The 23349-nt window shown below is 42.6% G+C and overlaps 1 protein-coding gene across 1 annotated transcript in view; it reads right to left on the reverse strand.

The window, feature by feature from the left end:
• Positions 1 to 23349, reverse strand: part of GLG1 (golgi glycoprotein 1) — a 127706-nt gene that overhangs the window by 10707 nt on the left and 93650 nt on the right. Inside the window, 12 exon segments of the mRNA NM_001244140.1 lie at positions 1254 to 1391; positions 3731 to 3823; positions 5352 to 5469; positions 6569 to 6657; positions 7479 to 7592; positions 8348 to 8410; positions 9663 to 9749; positions 11877 to 12014; positions 12966 to 13119; positions 14778 to 14879; positions 16345 to 16466; positions 18709 to 18923. Of these exon segments, the coding sequence (NP_001231069.1) occupies positions 1254 to 1391; positions 3731 to 3823; positions 5352 to 5469; positions 6569 to 6657; positions 7479 to 7592; positions 8348 to 8410; positions 9663 to 9749; positions 11877 to 12014; positions 12966 to 13119; positions 14778 to 14879; positions 16345 to 16466; positions 18709 to 18923 (1433 nt within the window).

The following is a 23349-nucleotide window of genomic DNA, read 5'->3' on the forward strand; positions in this document are numbered from 1 at the left end:
GCACCCAGCCTTCAGATCCCTTTTATCTATTCTCTACTATACTTCTCACATTTCTTTCTACTTCCTGTTTCTTTTTGCACAGGACTGATTCCCTACTTACATGGCTATGCTACATTACATGGCATCTCATGAGCTTATATATTGTTGACATATGAATGTAACATTGGGCTAGGTGACTATGTAGCCCTCAAACCGTATCTACCCAACTCCAATGGGAAACTCAGGAATGACCCACCAAATAATGTGAGCAGGGATGCGGGGAAATGACCTTTCTGGTTCATTCTTTAACTACAGGAGCTATTCTCCTACCAAATCCTGTGGAGCCAGATCTCGTACACTTGCTAGTGTCCTTGAAGTCAGACATTCACTCTGACTAGTGATAAACTCATCTCTATCCGCTAATCCACAGTCCACTGTGGATTAATTATAGTCCACTGGTCTTAATATGACTGATGCGGATTGCTGATTGATTTTTATAAAAGGCATAATAGTTCCCTCAAATCACAGCCTGATTATTTCCATTTTTACAGAGGGCTCAATTCTTCCAGACCCACCTAAAGAGACTTTTTACTTTCACAATTTTCTTTAGAGTTTGTTTGACAGGGTGAGAAGTATCGCTTTATTTTAAAGGGAAGTTGAAATAAGGGGTTCGCACTTAGATCTCTTTGTACGCGTGCACAGATCCAGGAATGACATCTCGTCACCCCTGATGCAGGGGACGTTCACTGGAGATGCAAAAGAACCAAAAGAACCTGTATAACAAAAAAGCCATTGATGGCGGTAGACAGGTGGTGGGAGACAGGGCATTTGATGGTGACTTTTTCAGTAGACCTCCACCTACCGCCTCAAAACTTATCATATATTCAGTGGGCCTCTATTTTCTTGCGTCTCAGGTCAAAGTGAGGTCAGTCATTGTGGCTTAGTGGTTCTCAAACTGGAGCTGCCTTGGAACCCGTGGGTGCTTGTGAAGACCGAAGCCACCACTTGCAGAGACTGACTCAAGAGGTCAGGTGGGGCCTGAGAGTCTAAGTTCCCAGGTGGTGCTGGTGCTGCAGGTCTAGGGGCCAGAGTTCGAGAACCATGGCTTTAGCTATATAAAACAGGTTGATACTGAAAGATTATGTGCATTTACTCTGAAATGTAAAGAAGCTCATGCTACTGTTACTGTGACCCTGGTTTTAGACCCTTACCTTTATCATCTGCTTGCAAAGCTCATGCTACTGTTACTGTGACCCTGGTTTTAGACCCCTTACCTTTATCATCTGCTTGCAGACTCTCATGAGCGTATAGTCTAGTTCTGGGTCCATCATCTCTGTCTCCTGCAGCTTAAACACTTTCTGGTGGCAACGAGGGCTCAGCTGCTTCTTGTTTTCTTTCAGACATTCAATAATCTAGGGCATAAGAATTATGGACAAGTTAAGAGGTGGATCAGGGATTGATAATCCACGTTTCCTGACTAAAGCATTCAGTTCTTGGTGCATCCTTCATTTTTCTATCCAGGCATCCTCTATTTCTAATTCCTAGGTAACAGGAATCAGGATTTTCTCACAAAGGAGAATTAGATTTATAGATCTACAACCTCAGGGCTAGAGGCAAACCAAATGTATAAAAATGATGGATGACGAGCAGGCTGCAGTGGAAGTCTGTGGGGAAGGAATCCCTCTCAAGATTTCTGGTTTCTTCTCCCTTCCAGGGTTGTTTCTTGTAGATTTCTTTTGGAGCATACATCAGGCTCTCTGCCTTTCCCTGCAGCAATAACCCTGACTCGACAGTAGGCACAAGCCAGGAAGTTCAGCTCAACTCATCATTTATCATATGGGAACAGAGCATGAGATGCCAGGTATGAACCAGACCCAATCCTTGCCCCTGAAGGGTGAGGGTTAGGGATGGTGGCAGAGACCCCAAGTCAAGGCCTGGCACCACCAGAAGACACAGAGCAAGGAAGCTTTCAGCCGAGAGCCTCGGGAAAGACAGCAGGTCTGTTAACACCTCGATTTCAGGGATGAGGCCTCAAGACTGGGAAAGAATAAATTTGGTTTAAGGCGCCCAGTTTGTGGAAATGTGGCAGCTCTACAAAACTAACATTCAGATGTAAGATTTACAGTGGACCTCTCATCAGAAACCGCAGGCACTTCTTTGGTGGGCCAGAGGTTAAGATGCCACACTACCCGTGCAGGCGGTGCAGGTTCAATCCCTGGTCAAGAAACTAAGATCCCAAAGGCTGTGTGCATGGTACAGCCTAAAAAACAAAAACAAAACAAAACAAGAAAAAACAAAACTATGCATAAAAGAATATGGAGTGAAATAAAGTACTGTAAGAGAAAAAAAAAAATCCATCAACCTAGCATTCTATATCCAGCAAATCTGTTTTTCAAAAACGAAGACAGAAAAAAAAAAAGAAGACAGACTTTCTCACACAAGCAAAAACTGAGGTAATTCATTATCCATACACACATCTTGCAAAAAAAAAAGTTAAAAAAAGAAATTCTTCAGGCAGAAGGGAAAACATATATAGGTCAAAACCTTGGATCTACATAAAGAAAGGAAGAGCGTTAGAAAAGGGAAAAAAAAGAAGAAAAAAATATAAAATGATTTTTCTTATTTTTAGCTGATTTAACTGATAACAGCCTAGTAACAATGTACTGGGGGATCATGGCATATGAATTAAAAAATGAATAATGTCAAAAGGGATGGGTAGAAGGAACTATCAGTGCTCCTTATTAAAATACATACATTGGAAAAAAAAGAAATGACAAAATCCAACTGGTGGTCTCTCTGAAGAGCAGAATGGAAAGCCTAAAATGATAAATTATGAATCTGGGAAACAGAACTGAAGAACTACCTACCTGAGTGTAGTATAGAGAGAGAAAGAAAGGAAAAACGTGGAAGAAAAATGGACATGGAGGACAGATTCCGATGTTCCAAATGTCTAACAGGAGTTCCAGAAGGAAGGATAAGAAGGGAATTTTTGAAAGAACAATGTCCGAGAATTTCTTTGAACTGAAGTAAGACATGAATTCTGAGACGGAGCCAACAAGGATAATAAAAACAAAAACCAGATCTAACTATAGCATAGTGAAATTACAGATCATTAAAGATAAAGAGAAAACTCAGAGGTAGATTAACGACACAGAACTGAGAATCAGACTGACACTGGTCTTTGCATCACCCAGAGCAGATACTAGAAGACAACAAAGCCATCAGCTCTGAGGCTGACGCACTGTGGCAACGCCACACACTACAAGAGGTAGATCCAATGTCAGAATAACACTAAAACAAAAACACTTCACTGCATCTCATTCCTGATCATTCTGGCTAGGGCCCTGTTCTGTGAATTAGAGGGAAAAACAAAAAAACCTCCCGTGGTGGTTCTTATGTGACCTCCAGTTAAGAACTTCTGTGCAATGGGATCAAATGAGAGAACAACTAATTTTGGAGGTGCAGAGTGTTGGGAAAGCTATAGGCAGGAGGAGGCATTGGAAAGATCACTGGGAGTTTACTAGGCAGGCAAGCTGGGGGAGGACAAGGTAACCAGAGAGAAGGAAGAGAATGAATTGGTGGCAAAGAGGAATGAGAGTGAGCAAAAGTACTCTGCTTGGGAAAAGCAGCCTGGTGTGGCTTAAGGGATGATCAGGCAGGACAGGATGGGACCGATCCCACCCACAGAAAATTACTAAAAAGATATCTTCATACTACTTTCACCATCAAAAAATAAAAACCAAAAAGTTACCTGCGCGTTGCCATACTGCACAGTGGAGCAGTGGTTCTTGATGTCACCTTTGCAGGCTTCATACAGATCTGGTTCCAGGCGGATGTCCTCTGTCTGTATGAGAGAGCCAGCACGGGAAAGTAAGCTTACTCTACGCTGGTGAGATCAAATGCTCTACACATTTGTAGACTGGAGCTCGTCTGGTGGCCATAAATGCTAAGGGGCCACTGCGATAATGGGAGGAGGAGGACTGAATTTCAGTTTGGCCACTATTCTAGCTTCATGGCCTTGGACTTTCTTTGCAAAATGAAATGCTACCATTCTACTCTGACCCCTTCACAGGACTGCTGTAAGATGAAATAAGGTAGTATGATGTGGAAACCACTCTGAAAGCTAAAATCATTATATGGAAGTAGGACTCTACTTTTATTGTTTTACTGAAAGAGTCATGTTCACATCTAGGGACCCAAAGTTTCTATTATAAACGGATGCATAGGCCAGTTCTACTTATGTGGAAACCTGGTCATGCAACTTTGGGGATATTAGTATTCTCTGGTGTTCATTACTACTTTCTGCTTAGAATGAGTCTTCTCAAGAAGACTCTTGAGAGTCTCTTGGACTGCAAGGAGATCAAACCAGTCAATCCTAAAGGAAGTCAGTCCTGAAAGATAATCAGTCCTGAATATTCACTGGAAGGACTGATGCTGATGCTGAAACTCCAATACTTTGGCCACCTGATATGAAGAACTGACTCACTGGAAAAGACCCTGATGCTTAGAAAGATTGAAGGCAGGAGGAGAAGGGGACAACAGAAGATGAGATGGTTGGATGGCATCACTGAGTCAATGGACATGAGTCTGAGCAAGCTCCGGGAGTTGGTGATGGACAGGGAGGCCTGGAGTACTGCAGTCCATGGGGTCGCGAAGAGTCAGACACGACTGAGCGACTGAACTGAACTGAGGTGAAATAAATACGATTCAAAATACAAAACATAAAATTAATACATATTTTTAGCTGTCTTCACATGGCTTGGGCCTCACCTCAAAGGTAAAGTGGAAGGTGTCCTCTCAGTGTACACTGGGCGCCTTCCCAACACCCACGTCACCTTGATCACCAGAAAGCTCATCAGTGAGTGCCTCCCCTGAGGGGGACGGGGCACAGATCTCAAACTACACAATCCAACTGGAGGAGGACCTTTGTTTCGTGCGGGGTCAGTTTTCTCTTGTTTCTGTTTTCCGGCTGGAGATGAGTACTGGAGCAGGTGGCCCGGGTGTTGTGGGCAGCCACCGTGCAGCCACGAGGGAGACCAGCCTTAATGATGAAGCTGGTGCCCAAGGACAGCAGAGTGGAGAGGGAGAGACCTCAACCCTTGAGGACATTATTGATGCAATGATTGGCATCACATGCTCACAGCTTGTCTTACAGCTGGACTTCCAGTTACGTGTGGCAAAAAATACTTAATCATGTTAAAAAAAAAAAAGGGAAATGAGAAGCTGTCCTCTGGTAAAACTTTAGCATGTAGCTCTAAGTCTTAACCATCACGCTTGTGGCTAAAACCTTCCAATTTGCCCTCGCCCTTCACCCAGCTCTCTGAACCCTGCCCTGTGGTTCCTGGGACCAGAGCTGTGCTCCCAGGCATTACCATCTCCAGCTCCTCCACCCGCAGCTGCTTGCGGCACTTCAGGGACACCCTGTGTTCCTTGACTTCCTGGAGAGTGTCGTTGCGCACGGTGGTGCTCAGGCAGATCACCACGTCCACCCTGCGCGGAAACAAAGAGGCCTGAGCCAGGCTGGAGCCACACAGAAGCAGACGGTCGAGACCTGGGCTGGGGCAGGGGCCACACCAGCCCTCCAGGGCCCATGTACCCCTTTACCATGTTCTGAATGCCTTTCCTGTGAAGTCTCACTGTGTTTTCAGAGCGCTCAATGCAGCAATTTGACTGTACACGTCACAAACACTGGGCCCCAGCCCGAATGCCGACAACATGCCTGGCTGGTGGGGTGGCCACAGAGGGGATGTGTGTGCAAGGACAGTTTAACACTTGTTTTGTCAAATGCATGTGACCAGAGAGGAATGCTACTCCACTCTCAACTCTGGACAGTGTCTTTGCTACACTGTGAAAATACACTCTGAGAAGGACAGAAACCTAAGCAAAAATGGGAACCCGGTTTATCTGAGGGGATATGCATTCCGGAAGTTCACTTCTGCGAAGAGCAGCATAGGAGAATTTGGGAAGCCATGCTATCAAAACTCATCATTCTCCTCATTAGGACCTGGTTCCTAGATGAATACAGTGTTTGTTTCTTTACTACTCTCTCACTCAGTGAAGGCCTGTGTGGCTTCCCTGAGAGATGATGTAATGGGATGATGCCCAAGGACATCAGCTAACCTCCTATCCACACTGCAACCTGCTCACTTAAGTACATAAACCTGTATCTGCTTCATCAGTTAGGCGGTCTGCACGGGGAAATGAAACAATGCTCCTTTAGGCCACAGTCTCCCCACTTTAGAACTACTGCCAGGCGTGGCTCTCAGCTGCCACAGAGAGGCTATGTCCAGGCAGCCCAGGGCCTAGCCGTAACACCAAGGGGTGTGCGGGAGGTCACCCTCCCAGACGGGGCTCGGCCTTAACACCAAAGAGGTGTGCAGGAGGTCACCCTCCCAGACAGGGCTCAGCTGTAACACCAAGGGGGTGTGCAGGAGGTCACCCTCCCAGACGGGGTCCAGCCACAACACCAAGGTGGTGGGCAGGGGATCACCCTCCCAGATGGTGGCCGGCTGCCTGACATCTTAGCTACTCATCCAGCAGCCAAGAGGGGCTGCAGCGAGGCAGAACGAATCAGTTAAAAGCTACATACTTCTTCTTTATGTTGGGGCAAAGCTTCAACACGTCCTCCTTGCAGGCCATTTTAAACTTGTAAGAGAACCGAAAATCCTTCATCTGCACCTGAACAAGAAGATGGAAAAGAAAATCAGCAGCTCTGTGACAAGGCCTCACCGGCAGTGCTGGGTGTAACTGTGCTCATATGCTGTCTGCAGCAGCCTGCCTCCCGGCTGGCACAACCCTGTCTCCCTCAGGCTCCCTGGCTTGCGGAGCTCCCCGCTGCACGCTCCTGGGTCTTCTGCTCCCAGGTACACCAGCTTCCAGTCACACACGGGCAGGGCCTCTCCCCCGAGGTCTCCCTGTGGCGTGCTGCCTCACTTCCTTGACGCTTCCATTCAAACACCTCCTTCTCAAGTCCCCTTTTCTCCATCACCCTGCAGGCAGTACGCTGCTTTATTTTTCTTCACAAACTCAGCTGAAACTATATACTTATATGTAAATGTGTTTTTGCTTTTCTTTCACCAGAACGCACCCAGGTCGCCGAGGGCAGCGTGTGTCTATTCTTCCCCATCTCCCAGTGCCCGCAGTCCAGAGGCCCTGAGAGCCACTCGAGGAAGCAGTCAGGGAGGCTAGTTCCCCAAGAAGAGGTCAGTTTTACAAAGATGACTAGATTTCATCCTCCTGGGAAGGAAGTGCTTGCTTTATTAGAAGTACTTCACTTAGGCCTGGGGTAACTACGAAGATTGTGGTTTAATCTTCTTATTCAAATACCAGACCTGGGTAGCGTGGTTTAAAAGAAAGGCTTAGACCCCATCTGAGCTGCTGCACTAAACAGGTATTTGGAAAAAATGACTTTTCACTGAAGAGGTGCTCTGATGTCCTGAAAGAGGAACAGGTTCAACAGCCTCATCATTGGAGACAAGGACGTGCCGGGCACTACTGACCAGCTGGAAGTGGGTGACTCCGACGGCGCACTTCTCGTTCATATCCTTCTGGTGTTTGTTCTGAATCAGACACTCCATCAGGTCCCCAGAGTCTATCTGGTTATCTGCCACATCCTGGGGAAGGCAGTGCATACTTAACACTTCATTTGTAACCATTCCTGAACAAACCCCGTACCCCAGCCCATGAAAAAATGCAAATGAGACTGATTCTAGAGCCATTACAAATAAGGCGCATCAGAAATTATGTCCAAATAAGCCTGAGAAATGATGAAGGACCAATGTTCAGTGAGATAAAATTTACACAGCAAGTTGCCCTGCATGAAGCTCCAATAAAAACGTGTACTATGCAGTCCTTTTAACTCCTTTCCTTGTATGGAGCGGGCAGCAGGCTTGGGGATAACATCTAACATCGTCTCCTGGTTGTCAAGACTCCTATGGTTCCTGAGTATGTTTTACTCCCACAATTTAGGTAGTTCAGTGAGTCATAAAGTAATAGAATTTCCTCAACATCAGGTAGAAGGAGACAGCTGAAAGGGGAGAGCCACCCTACTGTTAGCAAATCTTGGTGGTATGTATTGAAGGCAACCCAGTCCTGCTAAGGGGGTTCCCCCTTCTCCTTTCCTTACAAAGGGCATCTTGGCAAGTGGATCTAGCCACCTCTCTGGTCGTCCACGAGGGGTCAGCAAATAGGGTTTCCCAGGATGGTGGACCCCTCCTGACTCCTCCTGATGTTGTTTACATTTTCAACTTTAACTTGTTACAGTTGGTTATCACTCAGGAACAATGTGGGCATTGTAAGTCCAATACACGTGGGGGCCAAAGCCACAGTGAAATTGGTTCTAACCCATGTTCCTCCAGATGTCACTTACGTGGCAAAAGTTCTGAATGATGGGCTCACAGGCTCTCATCAGCAAGGCTTCTATTTGAATATCCTGTAGAAAATTAAAATATGAGTAATTCTGCTTTAGAAAGGGCCAGGGGTGGGGGAAGGAGCTGTTTCTTTCTCTGCGTCAGTGTCATCTGATGGGTAAATAATCCATTAAGTGCGTTTGGGAGCTTTCCCAGCATTTCAATGAGCGCCTCAGCATGAACAGAGGTTCCATGCTCCTCCTCTAATGTTCCTTCATGGCACTGTGGAAGGCGAGTTTTCCAGAGGCAGATTCCCCTTGCGCTTGAACAAGAGGGAAGGCAGGATTAAGAGCAGTGGGGAGAAAAAAAAAATTTACAAATAATACTAGAGTATGTAAAGCCTTTGGAGTTTCTCCCCAGAGCCAAGTAGTTCAAAATGAAAACAGGAGTGACTGACATCTATCACCCCGTCATCAGACCAGACGACAAACCGCTGCCTCCAGGGAACACATGCTAACCGCCTTCAAGGGAACTAACTGCTGTGCAGCACCAGTTGCTGAAATAACATTGTCCTTTAAAGAGCTGCACACCCTAGAATGTCCTCATTAGCCCACAAGGACGATAGGAATGAGAAAGGAGCTGACAGGAGATAAAAGAAGGCAGCACACTTTTGAAAAATAGAAGTGAAAAAAAAAAAAAAGATCCCGAGAAATATAATTTTATATATTGCCCATTTTGACAACTTAAATAGTTCTAAAAGGTTAATGGTAAACAAAACAGCAACTCCCCGCTTCCCTGATGTCTGGCCCTACAAAACAACTTAAGCATTTTTAAATGCCTCCCCTTCAATGATAATCTCTGTATTTTCAAATAGTATGCCTATGCTTAGAAGGTTTTTTAAATCTCACTTTTTATATTTTAGTGGGTTTCAGGATGGAACAAAGAAAAACACATGTAATCAATCTTCCATGTTTAACTGCAAATCCCAGGCGTTTATTTCAGTGAACACACATTACCAAATGATCTAACTGAAAGAGCTAAAGGATGACATAATAGGAGTGCTTGGGCTATCCTTGAATGTGACTAATACTGGTCTAGTCACTATGTTAATTCTGATTTATGAAGCAGATCAAAGGGCCAAATGCTGGAGAAACGAGGAAAGGGGTTCAGGAAGCACCACAATACTCTTCTTGATAAAGCAAGCAGACAATCTGACAAGGTTGCTTTTGTTCTACAGAGAAGCTGCTCTCTCAAGAGTCTAGAAACAGCGGAACTAAGAAGGAAAGAAAGGCTGCTGACAGGGCACTTTCCTTTCACAAGTTGCAAACTGCTTACCTCGGACTCTAACTCAGTGAGGTTGCCAACTATATCTCTGCACTCCACAGCTAAGTCATCGAGATGATCCTGGAGGCATTCAAGCTCCTGCAAATAAAAAGGCAATCTCTTAGCATTTGTTAATTATATCAACGATCAAGGGGAGATGAGACACCAGTGTCCACTTCCTTTTCAGAGGTCTTTTCTTTTTAAAATGAATTCACTGAACAAAATGCTAAAGCTTTATTTGATTCCCCAAATTGGGATTGTTGAAAAGACAATGAATGATTTGATGTATCAGGGTGGTTTGACAAAGGGGTACAGCAACCATGCAAATCCTTCAGAAAGCCAAACTGGTGAGTCCACAGAGAGTCAACGTTTGGGTGTTCTGAGAGTCTGAAGACCTTACAGGCCTTCATTCCATTCCGTCAACACCCTGCTAATCTGTACTTTCATGATAATCACTGGACAAAATATTCAGTGAAAGAGATGGCATATTTTAAGACTCCTCATGGGCAAAGCAGGCTGGGGACACAGGGTCTAAAACACAGTAGAGAACGAATAGGTCCTGCAAATCAAACCTGGGATTCTAACCCTTGCCCGAATAAAAGGATCCTCTGAGGGCACCTGCACAACAGGTGAGCACACTAGAGCCTGAGTAACTAAAAGCTGTCTTACCTGGGAACTGAGCGGGAGCTACCTTGTAACATCAGTCTATTATTAAACCTAGAAGTTTTAAGTTTTACATTTAGCTTACTTTCCAAAAGCACATGAACAGCTATTTCTCAGCAAAAGGCTTTGTTAAAGGATCAAGTTTAACTTCCTGACTATTCTGCAAGAAGCTGTTTTGGAATCAGAATGGAAGGGGAGGAGAAGGACTGCAGGAATTATACAAGAGTCAGAAAGGGAGTGGAGGGGTGGGGGGACCCTAAAGGAAAATGCATAAAACTTCTGGGAGTAGATAAATGGCTAGGGGGAAAATTCCATTTGTGAACTCATTTCCTAAGTTTAGCTCCACAGTGATGGGCTGTCATGTGGTACAGCTTTCTCACCGTTACTTTATACAGGGTATGAAAGGAAACTGTTTCGTGGGATTCCATACGACCATATCCCTTGTTTCATTAGACAGAGGCAGTAGAAAGCTAAATTATATGCCATTTTCTAACAATAAACTCGACAGAACTACAGTAGGCCCAGGAAACAGACAGCCAAAAATGATATTCCCAGGCCAAGAGATCTGAGTAGGCATTATGTTGCTTTTAAAAAATGTCCAATTGCTGCATATGTGACTTTTTACTAGTTTAACCCCAGGGGGTGTTTTGGAGCGGCACAAATGGAACTGTTCATGCCTCATTCTAGTATTAATGGGGCTTTAAACTAGCAGCCGCTCCTCATTGCTTGGTTCCTTCACCTAGAGATAAAGATAAGCCATCTTCCCACTTAATTTGCTGGGATGCAGTAACATATCTTACGTATCTTTTTTTTTTTAAACTAGGCACAAAATCCCAACAAGCCGCTTATAGCGCGTACCTGATTCTTGGGACTAGTCCTTTTCTACTCTTTCCTGAAGAGGTTACAAGTGCCTGGCTAGGGCTATGAGCTCTGAGCAAGAAAGTCAATACACTTCACTTCTCTGAACATCAATTCTATCAATTACTAAGTGGAAAATATAATTCCATTCCTACTTCTCTTTTAGATCTGTGGTAGGGCAAGCACATACACTATTCATGCATATCAGTGTACATATCTGTACCCTGCCTTCCCTCAAAAGGACTTAACGTACCTTATAAAAGACAAAAAAAAAGCAAGATAAAATAAATTAAAAATGAGTTAAAAAAAAAAAAAAAAAGGAAACTTTAAGGAAAGTGGAACGAAGCCAGTAGCAAGTCAGTACACAAAATGCCTACAACAAAATCTTATACACTTGCTAAAGGCAGGCTACATCTTTGGCTCGAGGCTTTTCAAGAGGCAATACAAAGAGAGAAAACAATCAGTTATAAAATGTAATAACCGTAACATTAAACCAAACTAGCTGCTTAGGAGAAGTACAATTACAGAGACCAAAGGGAACATTTTCCTCAGGATTTCTTATAGAGAGAACAATGAATAATATAACAAATCCCTCTGTGAAGTCGGTGGAGATGGATTTCACAGTGTCGGTAGCCCACATAAACGCTCGTCGTGACCAGCATTACTGTTGTCGCCACAGGATAAGCAGGTAGCTTTGCCACCTACCTGTCCGGTCTCTGTTTTCTCACTGCACCATTTTCCCAGATCGATCAGGCACTTGTCTTGGAGGGCGGGATCCAACTTAACATCCATGGCACGCTGGTGGAGGATCCTCTGGACTTCAGCTCGGCATTCCCGTGAGAGCTATATGAGAAATAAGAAGCAAAATACTAACCAAATGACACGAGATATACAAAATCTATCATCAGAAAACTGATATATCTTTACAATTATTTGAACCAAACTTTGTATCTCATCTCTTCCAGAAGAAAAATTAAATGTTCTAGGAGGCTTCTGAACACCTTTACCTCTTGGAATGTGATAATACATTCAGCATTTTCTAAAGTATCGTACGAAACACTATCCTTTTCTCAGAGGATCCTGATAAAAGTGAGTTAGGACCAAATCGCTACACTGTACACATGAAACTAATATAATATTGTAAGCCAAATGTCAATTAAAATGTGAACTGGATTTGTCTGGATAAGGTAGAGAGTTTTTTTGTTTAGCTAAACCAGTGTGCCACGACCCTGTGAATGCAGAGTAGGATGCTGGTCCTGATTTAAGAGAGAATAAACAGTATGGGACTGGCAGGCAGCAAATGCTGCCAAGCATACACAAATCTCCCAACAAGAGGCAGCACTCAGGGCAGAGGAGTACCAAGAGCTGAGGAAGAGGCTGCCGCTCCCCTAGTGTACTGGGGGGAGGCCTCATCAATGCAGGCATTACGGGTCCTTCCGCCAAGAGCAGACGCCTAACAGCCCTTTATGTCTTGGCTAAGAGCTTCTAATGGGTCTTTAAAGCTACATAAAGTTAGGGTAGCAAAATCTGTCTACTTGTCTTTAGATTTGGTAACATAAAGAAAAACTGGAAATGTCCTCTCATTTTGTTAAAAACATAAAATCAGATGGGAAGAAGCTGGTAGAACAACTCTATGTACAGTTACTGAATGAAGAACCTTCAAGTAATGAAGTAACCCTCTTCTCCAGATACACTAACAGTTGTCTTAGGATGAACAAGAATCTCAACAGTGCGTAGCAAACAAATTAAACAAACGACCAGCAGGAAGAAATGAAGTCAGTATCGAGTGCATACCCTCCTGCCCTGCTCCTCAGTGCGGTAGGCATGGCGGTATAAGCAGGAGAACACAGCTCCGGGAGGCATAAGTTCACTGGTTTCATTCCAACCGTGAGTGTGGCAAAGACGCGATGCATCTCCCTGGCATTTGCGGTACAAGACAGGGTCCAGCCTGTAAGGTTAAGAGTTAAGAGACAATTACTCTTTCTATGCCTTTCCTCCTAATGACATGCTAAGGGGTTTTGCAAAGTGCTTGTCTGTGTACCAGTCGAGAATCACTTCTAGGGTAATGGAGACAGCAGGTAAGCACAAGTATATTTCTGAATTCTGTTCTTCAAGAACACACAGTAGTCAATCTGGAGAAGTTTAACCCTTAAAACAGAAGATTTAAGTTCTACCTCAAAGATGGTATCCTGCAGTGTAAAGCACACATTACAATAACGGACTCGGCATTAACCTGCCCTGGTTGAAATGAGACAAGGGTTGTAGCTATCACCAGGCAATTTGCAGCTTTTCCTTCCATTTTTTTCCAAGTATGAGTATAATTCAATCCTACTTGCTATGCTAGATTCATTAAGATTAGAAAAGGACAAGATAAATAATCTACTCAAGTTCCTCTCTAGTAGTTTCCTATGCAAGGTAAGGCAGTTACATTTTTAGTTTACCTGCACATGCTTATCAATTTAAAAAACTTTTTTGACAGTTAATTCTGACTCTGGAGACAGTGAGTTAGGTGATGAGCCGGCTGCATCTCCAAATCAAACCAATGGATATTTCATTCTGTCTACATGATAATGTCAAATTTGAGGGAGGGCTACTTAATGGGAGGAAAAAGGCTAATATTTAATAAGCAGCTTTAAAGGTTGTGAAGCATGGGGTGGGAGGTGGGAGGGAGGTTCAAGAGGGACGGGACATACATACACCTATGGCTGATTCACACTGATATATGGCAGAAACCAACACAATATTGTAAAGTAATTATCCTCCCATTAAAAATATAAAGATTGTGAAGCATCTTTTGATCATGGATGAAGGAATCACAGAAGAGAAAAACCAAAAGACATTAGAAACCAAAACCCAAAGACATGATTTTTTAAGGTAATAGACTCAGTAAGCTCTTCGCTATTTCAATTTAGTATGAAACTGAAATAGCAGTTTCATACTTACTCAGACAGCATGAGTAAGCATGGGGAAATTCCCACCCCACTTTCTGAAGTCCTTTCAGGAGCTAACTTGAGGAAACAAAAACACACTGAGTCTTCAAATAATCTCTGTTGACTGCAGCCAACACAACAGTTATTCTGACCATGACAGAGAGTCTTCTAGTTCATTGACCTCTCTCCCCCCTTTTCTGGTTAACAGGATGAGAAGAGAATCAAGTTGTCATTTACTGATAAGAGCTTCTTAAGATAGAATAAATTTAATAACTTTGAATTAGTCACAGAAATAAAGTGAAATCCCATACCCAAACAAATCAATAAACATTAAAAATCACTATTCTCTTCTTAGAGACGTACTTGAAGATGCTTCCGCTGCCCCATAGGTGCCCAATTTCTTTCCAGATGGGTCTGTGATATCAGAAACACCTGACCCTGACTGCCAATGTAGTAATTAATGGGGACACGGGGACAGACCTGTAGGGGCAGCCTCTGCCTTTAGGTACTGTTCTGAAAGCAAGAAAGAGGTTTTTCTGGAGATCAGAGTGCCAGCTATCTCACAACTTAACAAAAACAAATTACTAGTGATTATTTTTTTTTAAAATGTGAAGGATAGTGACTATCCAGGAGAACAGGCAGAGGCTTAGACTTATTATGGCTTCAGAATACTCACTTCCAATCTCGGGAGATGAAATACTGCAGCTCTAAGAGACGGTGTTCACAATCTTCCACCATTTTCTCTGTGTATAAATGTTCCATCAGGCATGAGAGGATCCTGGGCAGAAAACAGGGGTGAAATTGTAACGAGGGACAGTTCTGGCTCAGAACTCTCACACCACTACTTCCTTGTCTGCAGAAAAAGCCATTCAGCTATTTTCCTAGGCAATCAGGAACTTACTTGCCCAAGAATCACTCAAATTAACTCAACCTAACCGTGACTCTGCCTTGTATCAACTTCAGAGCCACTTAGCACTGAGGACTCGGCTTATACAAGATCTGTGCACAGCTGCTTTATAATTCGCTGTTTATTATGAGAAACTTCCAACCATACAAGAGTAGAGAATCTAATATCCATCTTCCCCTCCCATAGCTTTATCAATCTATGGCCAAGTTTGTTTTAACCTTATACCCCCTTAGATGATATTTTGAAGTAAATCCCAGATACCCTACCATTTCATTTGTAAATACTTCAGCATGTTTCTCTATAATATGAAAACACAATACCTTTATCCATCAAAGAAATTAATTTAAAAATCCTTAATATAATGAAATATCCTGTCAGCTTTCAAATTTTTCCAATTGTCTCATGCCTTTTCACATGTCTGTTCAAATCAGGACCTAGAAAAGGTCTACGTCCTGCATTTAATTGATAGTATCTTAAATCTATTTTATCTGTAGGTGTTCCCTCCTCCCCCCTCCCCCACCTCCTTGACAGTTGTTTTCCTATTGGTAAATAGTCAGTCTTAACAGGGTTTGTCTACTTCCTCCAACCTCTTTCCTTAAGGAAGAAGACCTTTCTCTAACCTCTTACCCCAGCATGAACAGCTGGAGGGTATGCATAGCAGAACGAAGAGCAACGTGGACTGCATTTGTTTTACACAGTTGGGTACTGCTGGCTGCAGGCTATAAAGATTTTTGCAGAATGGGAAACCTGTTCTTTCTTGCAACCTGGTTTTAAGAGCTATTTGCATATCATATGGAATAAAATCAATACGTGAGACTCCAGTGATTTATCATAGCATTTTACAGCTTTCCTAGATCTTGGATATAACTTCAGAGTTCACTGTGTCCACAATGAACCCTTCCAACCACCACATTTTGTGTTTTATTTCAAGTATAATTAATTACTCTCTAATAATTGTCAAGAATCCAACGTATATGAGTCAATATACAAAGGGAATGGAAAGTATACAGCCAAACAAAGCATGTATCATTTTATCCTGAGAGTTTCTCTTTTATTTGGCCATTAAGTAGAATGATTCAGTGACCTAATGTCTAAGACTGTGCCTTCTCAGTCACTGTCAACAGACATCATGACAAAGCCAGGACTAGGTTCTCTACCTCACAGATGAGGCAGAGCCCAGGTCTCAATCCCAACACTAGTCTTAACAAAAGCTGGTATGTGTTCCTGTTTAATGAAATTTCAGTTGTTGAACCATCCGAGTCATTTGTGGATACGTTCCCCATGTTGCGCTGCCAGATACAATATGTGGATAAATACCACAAACAAGATAACCTACATTGGGTCTCCGGATCTTATGTGTTTGCAGGCTGTCTGTATTACAGATTCACAAGCTTCATTCAAAGCTCTATCAATGCGGTAATCTGCACCAGGGTCAGTCTCCTGAATCAGTGTTTGAAGCTGGATTGAAAAAAAAAGAAGGAAGAAAGAAAGTCACTTACCATCTAGGGTGAGCAGTGCTGTATCTTTAATCAGTTCTCAGTACGGTATATCACCATGCACTCTTAACAAAGTACTACGATCGTCACTGGCCAAGCTCAACAGCTCTGGTCAAATATGTTGCAACTGGTTCCTCTACTTTGCAGGATTATAACTCATGGTAGGGATAGCTTGCCTACCTGTATGAACCATCCCTGGATATTTGCAGAACAAAAGAACTTTACAATATAAAAGCTGCCTCTTTCCTCACATCTGTTAATCAAATTATTATAAATTTGATATTCAGTGCCAAGCCAGAGCTGAGTGGAGAAGAGTCAACAGAAGATATTTCCAGTAAGAGATCTGATTTGGTCTTAAAAATCTAGAATTTGAATTTTGCTGCAAAGACACTGGCATAAAACAAGTATACTCTGGTTCATTAAAAGGAGATGTGAGATTTCAGTTGTAAGAAATATCAATGATAGAAAATAAGAATATAATATTACTTATAATTTCCTATTTTTTCTCAACTTTTTTATATACCCAAGAGATAAACCAGAGCTTGTCTATCACAGTATACAGAAAAATACTTGTCATTATGCAGCTGAAGATGAGAATATATTCTTTAACATTTACTTCTGCTTCCAACCTTTGTCATAAAATAAAGTGAAAGCATGAGAAGATGTGCCTCAGATTCTTTTTTTCCCTGTCTTTGAGGAGAAAGCAGTTGGGGCACAGAAGAAAAAGCTCTAAATTAAGGATGAGAAAACCTGCGTTCTATTAATAGTCTGGCACTGGCAGATATTAGCTCTGAGAACAAAGGCAAGTTGATTAACCTCTAAGTTTCAGATTTTTTAACTGTGGCGGATTATAACAAAGAATAATATATAGAAGGTTGTGTAAGCTGCAAAGCTTTTCAACAGATTAAAAATAATCATTATTACTACAGATGGGCAGCAGATGGTGTTTTGGGGTGGAAATCTTAAATTACACAAAGCAAATTTGAAAACTACAATCCTTCTGCTTGGGGTTCCCTTTGTTCCAAGTTAAAGAATTGGAGACCTTTTTGTGTCATGGATTTAGCCTCTGCAGGAGCCTTCTCTGAGCCTCATCCATTTTACCTACACGCTTACAGAGGTTCATACAAAAGCACTGACCCCATCACATATCTGATCAGAGAACAAAGATCAAAAGAAAATGAAAAAAGAAAAATCCCAAATCTGTCTATTCTCAAAGAAGTCAACAAACAAGATGAGAGAAATAGGAAAAATTTCCAGTTTCCTGGGATGGAAGTTATTTATACCAATTCTCTGTGGCAATTTGAAGAAGCTACAAAATGCAGTGGTTAGTCAGTAGGAAGATTATTACTACTGTCAAATGACTACCAATTTTATTTATGATGTTTGCTGATGAAGACCAAAATATTTACATCTTTTTTTGAGAGATTGTTATTAAGCATCATGCAAGTCTGAAAGTTTCTCTAAGAACTGTATCAGTTAAATATCCCTGACTGACAGGCCAACTCTGAGCATTCTCCGTGCATGCACCAGACTGCAGGTTCTAAAAGACGACAGCGAACGCCCGACAGAACAGGAGGCTAACAGCTCGAGGGACCACCACACCAGAAGCCAGGGACAGCAGTGTGGGACGTTAACCAAGGGCGTGAATGGTTACGTGATTATACAACCCCCCCGACTGCTTAGAAAGACCCGAGAAAACACTTCCAAAAAATGATTAGTCTAGAGGACAAACAGCAGTCTCTTCGGTCTAGGAGAGACTGGGCCCAGATTTGTTCAGTCATAGCTGAAAAGAATTTAAGTTCATGTTCACAGGGTATTTGGAAGAGTATATACTCATTAATAATTATTCTGAAGCTTCACAGTTTGTTAACAGATCACTAAATCAAAGCCACCAAGGAGAAAACAAAGAAAATTAATGGTCAACAACAGACAAGTGTGGAAGTCTATTGTATCAAGGACGGAAACCTTGAGAAACAAATTACTGCAGAACATTCCTCCATCTGACTGAGGATAGATAATGAAGTAGACAACGAAGAACATTTTCTCCCTCTAGATCATCTATCTTCAGTTTTTGCCTAGTTCTTAATACCTAAAGTTCACTGTGATGACCCAGATAATCCAGATAAATAAGCTCAGGAAGAGGAGGTTCCTCAGCAGATAAAATGTTTTAACAGCAAAAATGGCAGGAGAAAATGGGTCCTTACCGCCTGCTGGCAGTTCATTCCAAGGTTCCCCTTCTCCCCCCGCACCACCTTCATCAGACAGTGCAGGGTCCGCCCTTTCCGATGCAGCCCCGAGCAGTGGTGCTCGATCTCCCCTCGGCAGCTCAGGATGATCTCGGGGCTCAGAGAGAAGTCTTCCATCAACATGCGGCGGTAGTCCAGCATCTCCCCCTGGCACTCGCTGCTCACCTGCCGCCCTGTGCGGAGGCAAGGCACAGCGCCGCAGGGCATCAGGGTCAGATGCTGCTACACATGGGAAGTACAAGTCCATCCCTCGACTACAACACAGGACTGAAAAGCTGAGAATTCAGCAAAAGCTTCATCAGCGTAAAACTCCAAAGACTAGGGTTTACCTTGTCAGTGTTCAGTCTTACACAGATTTATACTACTGAACTAATAATGCATGTGTTTTGCCAACAGAAGTCTTATCAATATAAGATAACTACCAGAGTGAAAATGAAAGCCAGGAAAATCCCTGGCTTACAGCCTCTAAGCTTGTGGAAAAAACTTCAGATACTCGCTATGGCTCTGCAACTCTTCCTTGAGCTGTCAATGCCATCTGCGAAAACTTATTAAAAAAAACAACAACAACTTTACTGAGGTATGCTGCCACGCTGTGCTCAGTCATGTCTGACTCTGCAGCCCCACGGACTGTAGTCCACCAGGCTCCTTTGTCTATGGAATTCTCCAGGCAAGAACACTGGAGTGGGTTGCCATTTCCTTCTCCAGGGGATCTTCCTGACCCAAGGATCAAATCTGCATCTCTTGCATCTCCTGCATTGTAGGTGAATTCTTTACCACCAAGGTATAAATGACATACAACAAACTACACTTTTAAAACATGTAACTGGGTAAGTCTGACATACCAATGGAACCACCACCATAATCAAGATACTGAACATATATCCATCAACTCCAAAAGCTTCCTCACGTTCCTTTAGAATTCCTCCCTTTCCTCTCTACCACTTACCTCATGCCCAGTCAACCACTGCTTTGCTTTCTATGACTACAGATTAGTTTACCAGTTTGCAGTTTTTAGAAGTTCATGTAAATAAGGTTCATATAAATGGAATCATATGCTATGAACTCCTTTTTGGGGTCTGACTTCAGACTTTTTGAGATTCAACCATGAATCAGTAGTGTGTTCCTTTTTACTGCCAAGTACTATTGTCCTGTTATGTGGTTATACTACAATTTGTTTAAAATCCCTTAACCCATTTATGGACATTTGGGTTATTTCCAGTGTTGGGCTATTACAAATAAGCTGTTATGAGCATTCGTGCACAGGAGTTTATATGGACATGTGCTTTCTCATCTCTTGGGTAAATATCTAGGAGTTACACAGCTGGGTCATAAGGTAGATGTATACAGAGCTTTTTAAGCAACTGGCAAACTACTTTCCAAGGTGGCTGTGCCATTTAAATTCCTATCAGCAGTGTAGTTCCAGCTCTTTTACATCCTTGCCAACACTCAATATGGTCAGACTTTTTAGTATTAACAAGATTACTGGAGTGGGTAGCCATTCCCTTCTCCAGGGGAATCTTCCTGACCCAGGGATCGATCCTGAGTCTCCTGCATTGCAGGTGGATTCTTCACCGTCTGAGCCACCAGGGACTCCCAACAATGTATATAACTTCTGTGAATTATCTGTTCATATCCTATGGCCGTGTACTTGTTGAGTCTTTTTGTGTTTCCTGTTAATTTGCAGTTTAAGAAGATTATCTATTTTTTTTTAATGCCAAATTAGATGTTATACTGTTTTATGATATGCCTTTAATAGTCAACAATCTCCACCTTTACATTTCAGGACAATTTCATCAAATCAGATCAGATCAGTAGCTCAGTCGTGTCTGACTCTTTGTGACCCCATGAATTGCAGCACGCCAGGCCTCCCTGTCCATCACCAACCCCTGGAGTTCACTGAGACTCATGTCCATCGAGTCAGTGATGCCATCCAGCCATCTCATTCTCTGTTGTCCCCTTCTCCTCTTGCCCCCGATCCCTCCCAGAATCAGAGTCTTTTCCAACGAGTCAACTCTTCACATGAAGTGGCCAAAGTACTGGAGTTTCAGCTTTAGCATCATTCCTTCCAAAGAAATCCCAGGGCTGATCTCCTTCTCTCAAGAGTCTTCTCCAACACCACAGTTCAAAAGCATCAATTCTTCGGCGCTCAGCCTTCTTCACAGTCCAACTCTCACATCCATACATGACCACAAGAAAAACCATAGCCTTGACTAGACGAACCTTTGTTGGCAAAGTAATGTCTCTGCTTTTCAATATGCTATCTAGGTTGGTCATAACTTTCTTTCCAAGGAGTAAGCGTCTTTTAATTTCATGGCTGCAGTCACCATCTGCAGTGATTTTGGAGCCCCCCAAAATAAAGTCTGACACTGTTTTCACTGTTTCCCCATCTATTTCCCATGAAGTGGTGGGACCGGATGCCATGATCTTTGTTTTCTGAATGTTGAGCTTGAAGCCAACTTTTTCACTCTCCACTTTCACTTTCATCAAGAGGCTTTTGAGTTCCTCTTCACTTTCTGCCATAAGGGTGGTGTCATCTGCATATCTGAGGTTATTGATATTTCTCCCGGCAATCTTGATTCCAGCTTGTGTTTCTTCCAGTCCAGCGTTTCTCATGATGTACTCTGCATAGAAGTTAAATAAACAGGGTGACAATATACAGCCTTGACGAACTCCTTTTCCTATTTGGAACCAGTCTGTTGTTCCATGTCCAGTTCTAACTGTTGCTTCCTGACCTGCATACAAATTTCTCAAGAGGCAGATCAGGTGGTCTGGGATTCCCATCTCTTTCTGAACTTTCCACAGTTTATTGTGATCCACACAGTCAAAGGCTTTGGCATAGTCAATAAAGCAGAAATAGATGTTTTTCTGGAACTCTCTTGCTTTTTCTATGATCCAGCGAATGTTGGCAATTTGATCTCTGGTTCCTTTGCCTTTTCTAAAACCAGCTTGAACATCAGGAAGTTCACGGTTCACATATTGCTGAAGCCTGGCTTGGAGTATTTTGAGCATGACTTTACTAGCGTGTGAGATGAGTGCAATTGTGCGGTAGTTTGAGCATTCTTTGGCATTGCCTTTCTTTGGGATTGGAATGAAAACTGACCTTTTCCAGTCCTGTGGCCACTGCTGAGGTTTCAAATTTGCTGGCCTATTGAGTGCAGCACTTTCACAGCATCATCTTTCAGGATTTGGAATAGTTCAACTGGAATGCCATCACCTCCACTAGCTTTGTTCATAGTGATGCTTTCTAAGGCCCACTTGACTTCACATTCCAGGATGTCTGGCTCTAGGTGAGTGATCCCACCATCGTGATTATCTGGGTCGTGAAGATCTTTTTTGTACAGTTCTTCTGTGTATTCTTGCCATCGCTTCTTAATATCTTCTGCTTCTGTTAGGTCCATACCATTTCTGTCCTTTATCGAGCTCATCTTTGCATGAAATGTTCCTTTGGTATCTCTGGTTTTCTTGAAGAGATCCCTAGTCTTTCCCATTCTGTTGTTTTCCTCTATTTCTTTGCATTGATTGCTGAGGAAGGCTTTCTTATCTCTTCTTGCTATTCTTTGGAACTCTGCATTCAGATGCCTGTATCTTTCCTTTTCTCCTTTGCTTTTCACTTCTCTTCTTTTCACAGCTATTTGTAAGGCCTCCCCAGACAGCCATTTTGTTTTTTTGCATTTCTTTTCTATGGGAATGGTCTTGATCCCTGTCTCCTGTACAATGTCACGAACCTCATTCCATAGTTCATCAGGCACTCTATCTATCAGATCTAGGCCCTTAAATCTATTTCTCACTTCCACTGTATAATCATAAGGGATTTGATTTAGGTCATACATGAATGGTCTAGTGGTTTTCCCTACTTTCTTCAATTTAAGTCTGAATTTGGCAATAAAGAGTTCATGGTCTGAGCCACAGTCAGCTCCTGGTCTTGTTTTTGCTGACTGTATAGAGCTTCTCCATCTTTGGCTGCAAAGAATATAATCAATCTGATTTCGGTGTTGACCATCTGGTGATGTCCATGTACAGAGTCTTCTAGATGTTATACTGTTTTATGATATGCCTTTAATAGTCAACAATCTCCACCTTTACATTTCAGAAAAATTTTATCAAATACCCAGACCATAATCAAAATTCTCCAAACTGCCTTCAAAATGTCCTTTGTTTGGTAGTCAGTCCAAGACCATGCACTCTCTCTGGTTGCTATTCTACTGGCTTTTAAGAGATTTTAACTACTCAGATACCAAAAAAAAAATCACCACAAACTTCTGAGCTTTAACAACTGATCTTTTCACACCTAACTTTTAATCACTAGTCAACTGTCTCAGCATGATTCATTAACCAGATAGGAACTTCATTTTTAATAACTTATAGTCCATATTAAGAAATATTCTTTTTTTGGAAAAATTTTTTGGCTATGCCAAAAAATGCGGTGTGTAGGAGCGAACCCTCACCCCTGCAACAGAAGCACGGAGTCTCAGCCACTGGACCTCCAGGAAGGGCCCAAGAAAAGTTATTTCTTAAGAACCCTGACCTTTAAACATCCTTCTTGATTCTTTTGTCAAGGATTCACTTTTGGACTGAACAGACTCTGAGTCTGACCTTATG

Source organism: Bos taurus, chromosome 18, assembly GCF_002263795.3.
Source record: "Bos taurus isolate L1 Dominette 01449 registration number 42190680 breed Hereford chromosome 18, ARS-UCD2.0, whole genome shotgun sequence".
In the NCBI taxonomy this organism is placed as follows: Eukaryota; Metazoa; Chordata; class Mammalia; order Artiodactyla; family Bovidae; genus Bos; species Bos taurus.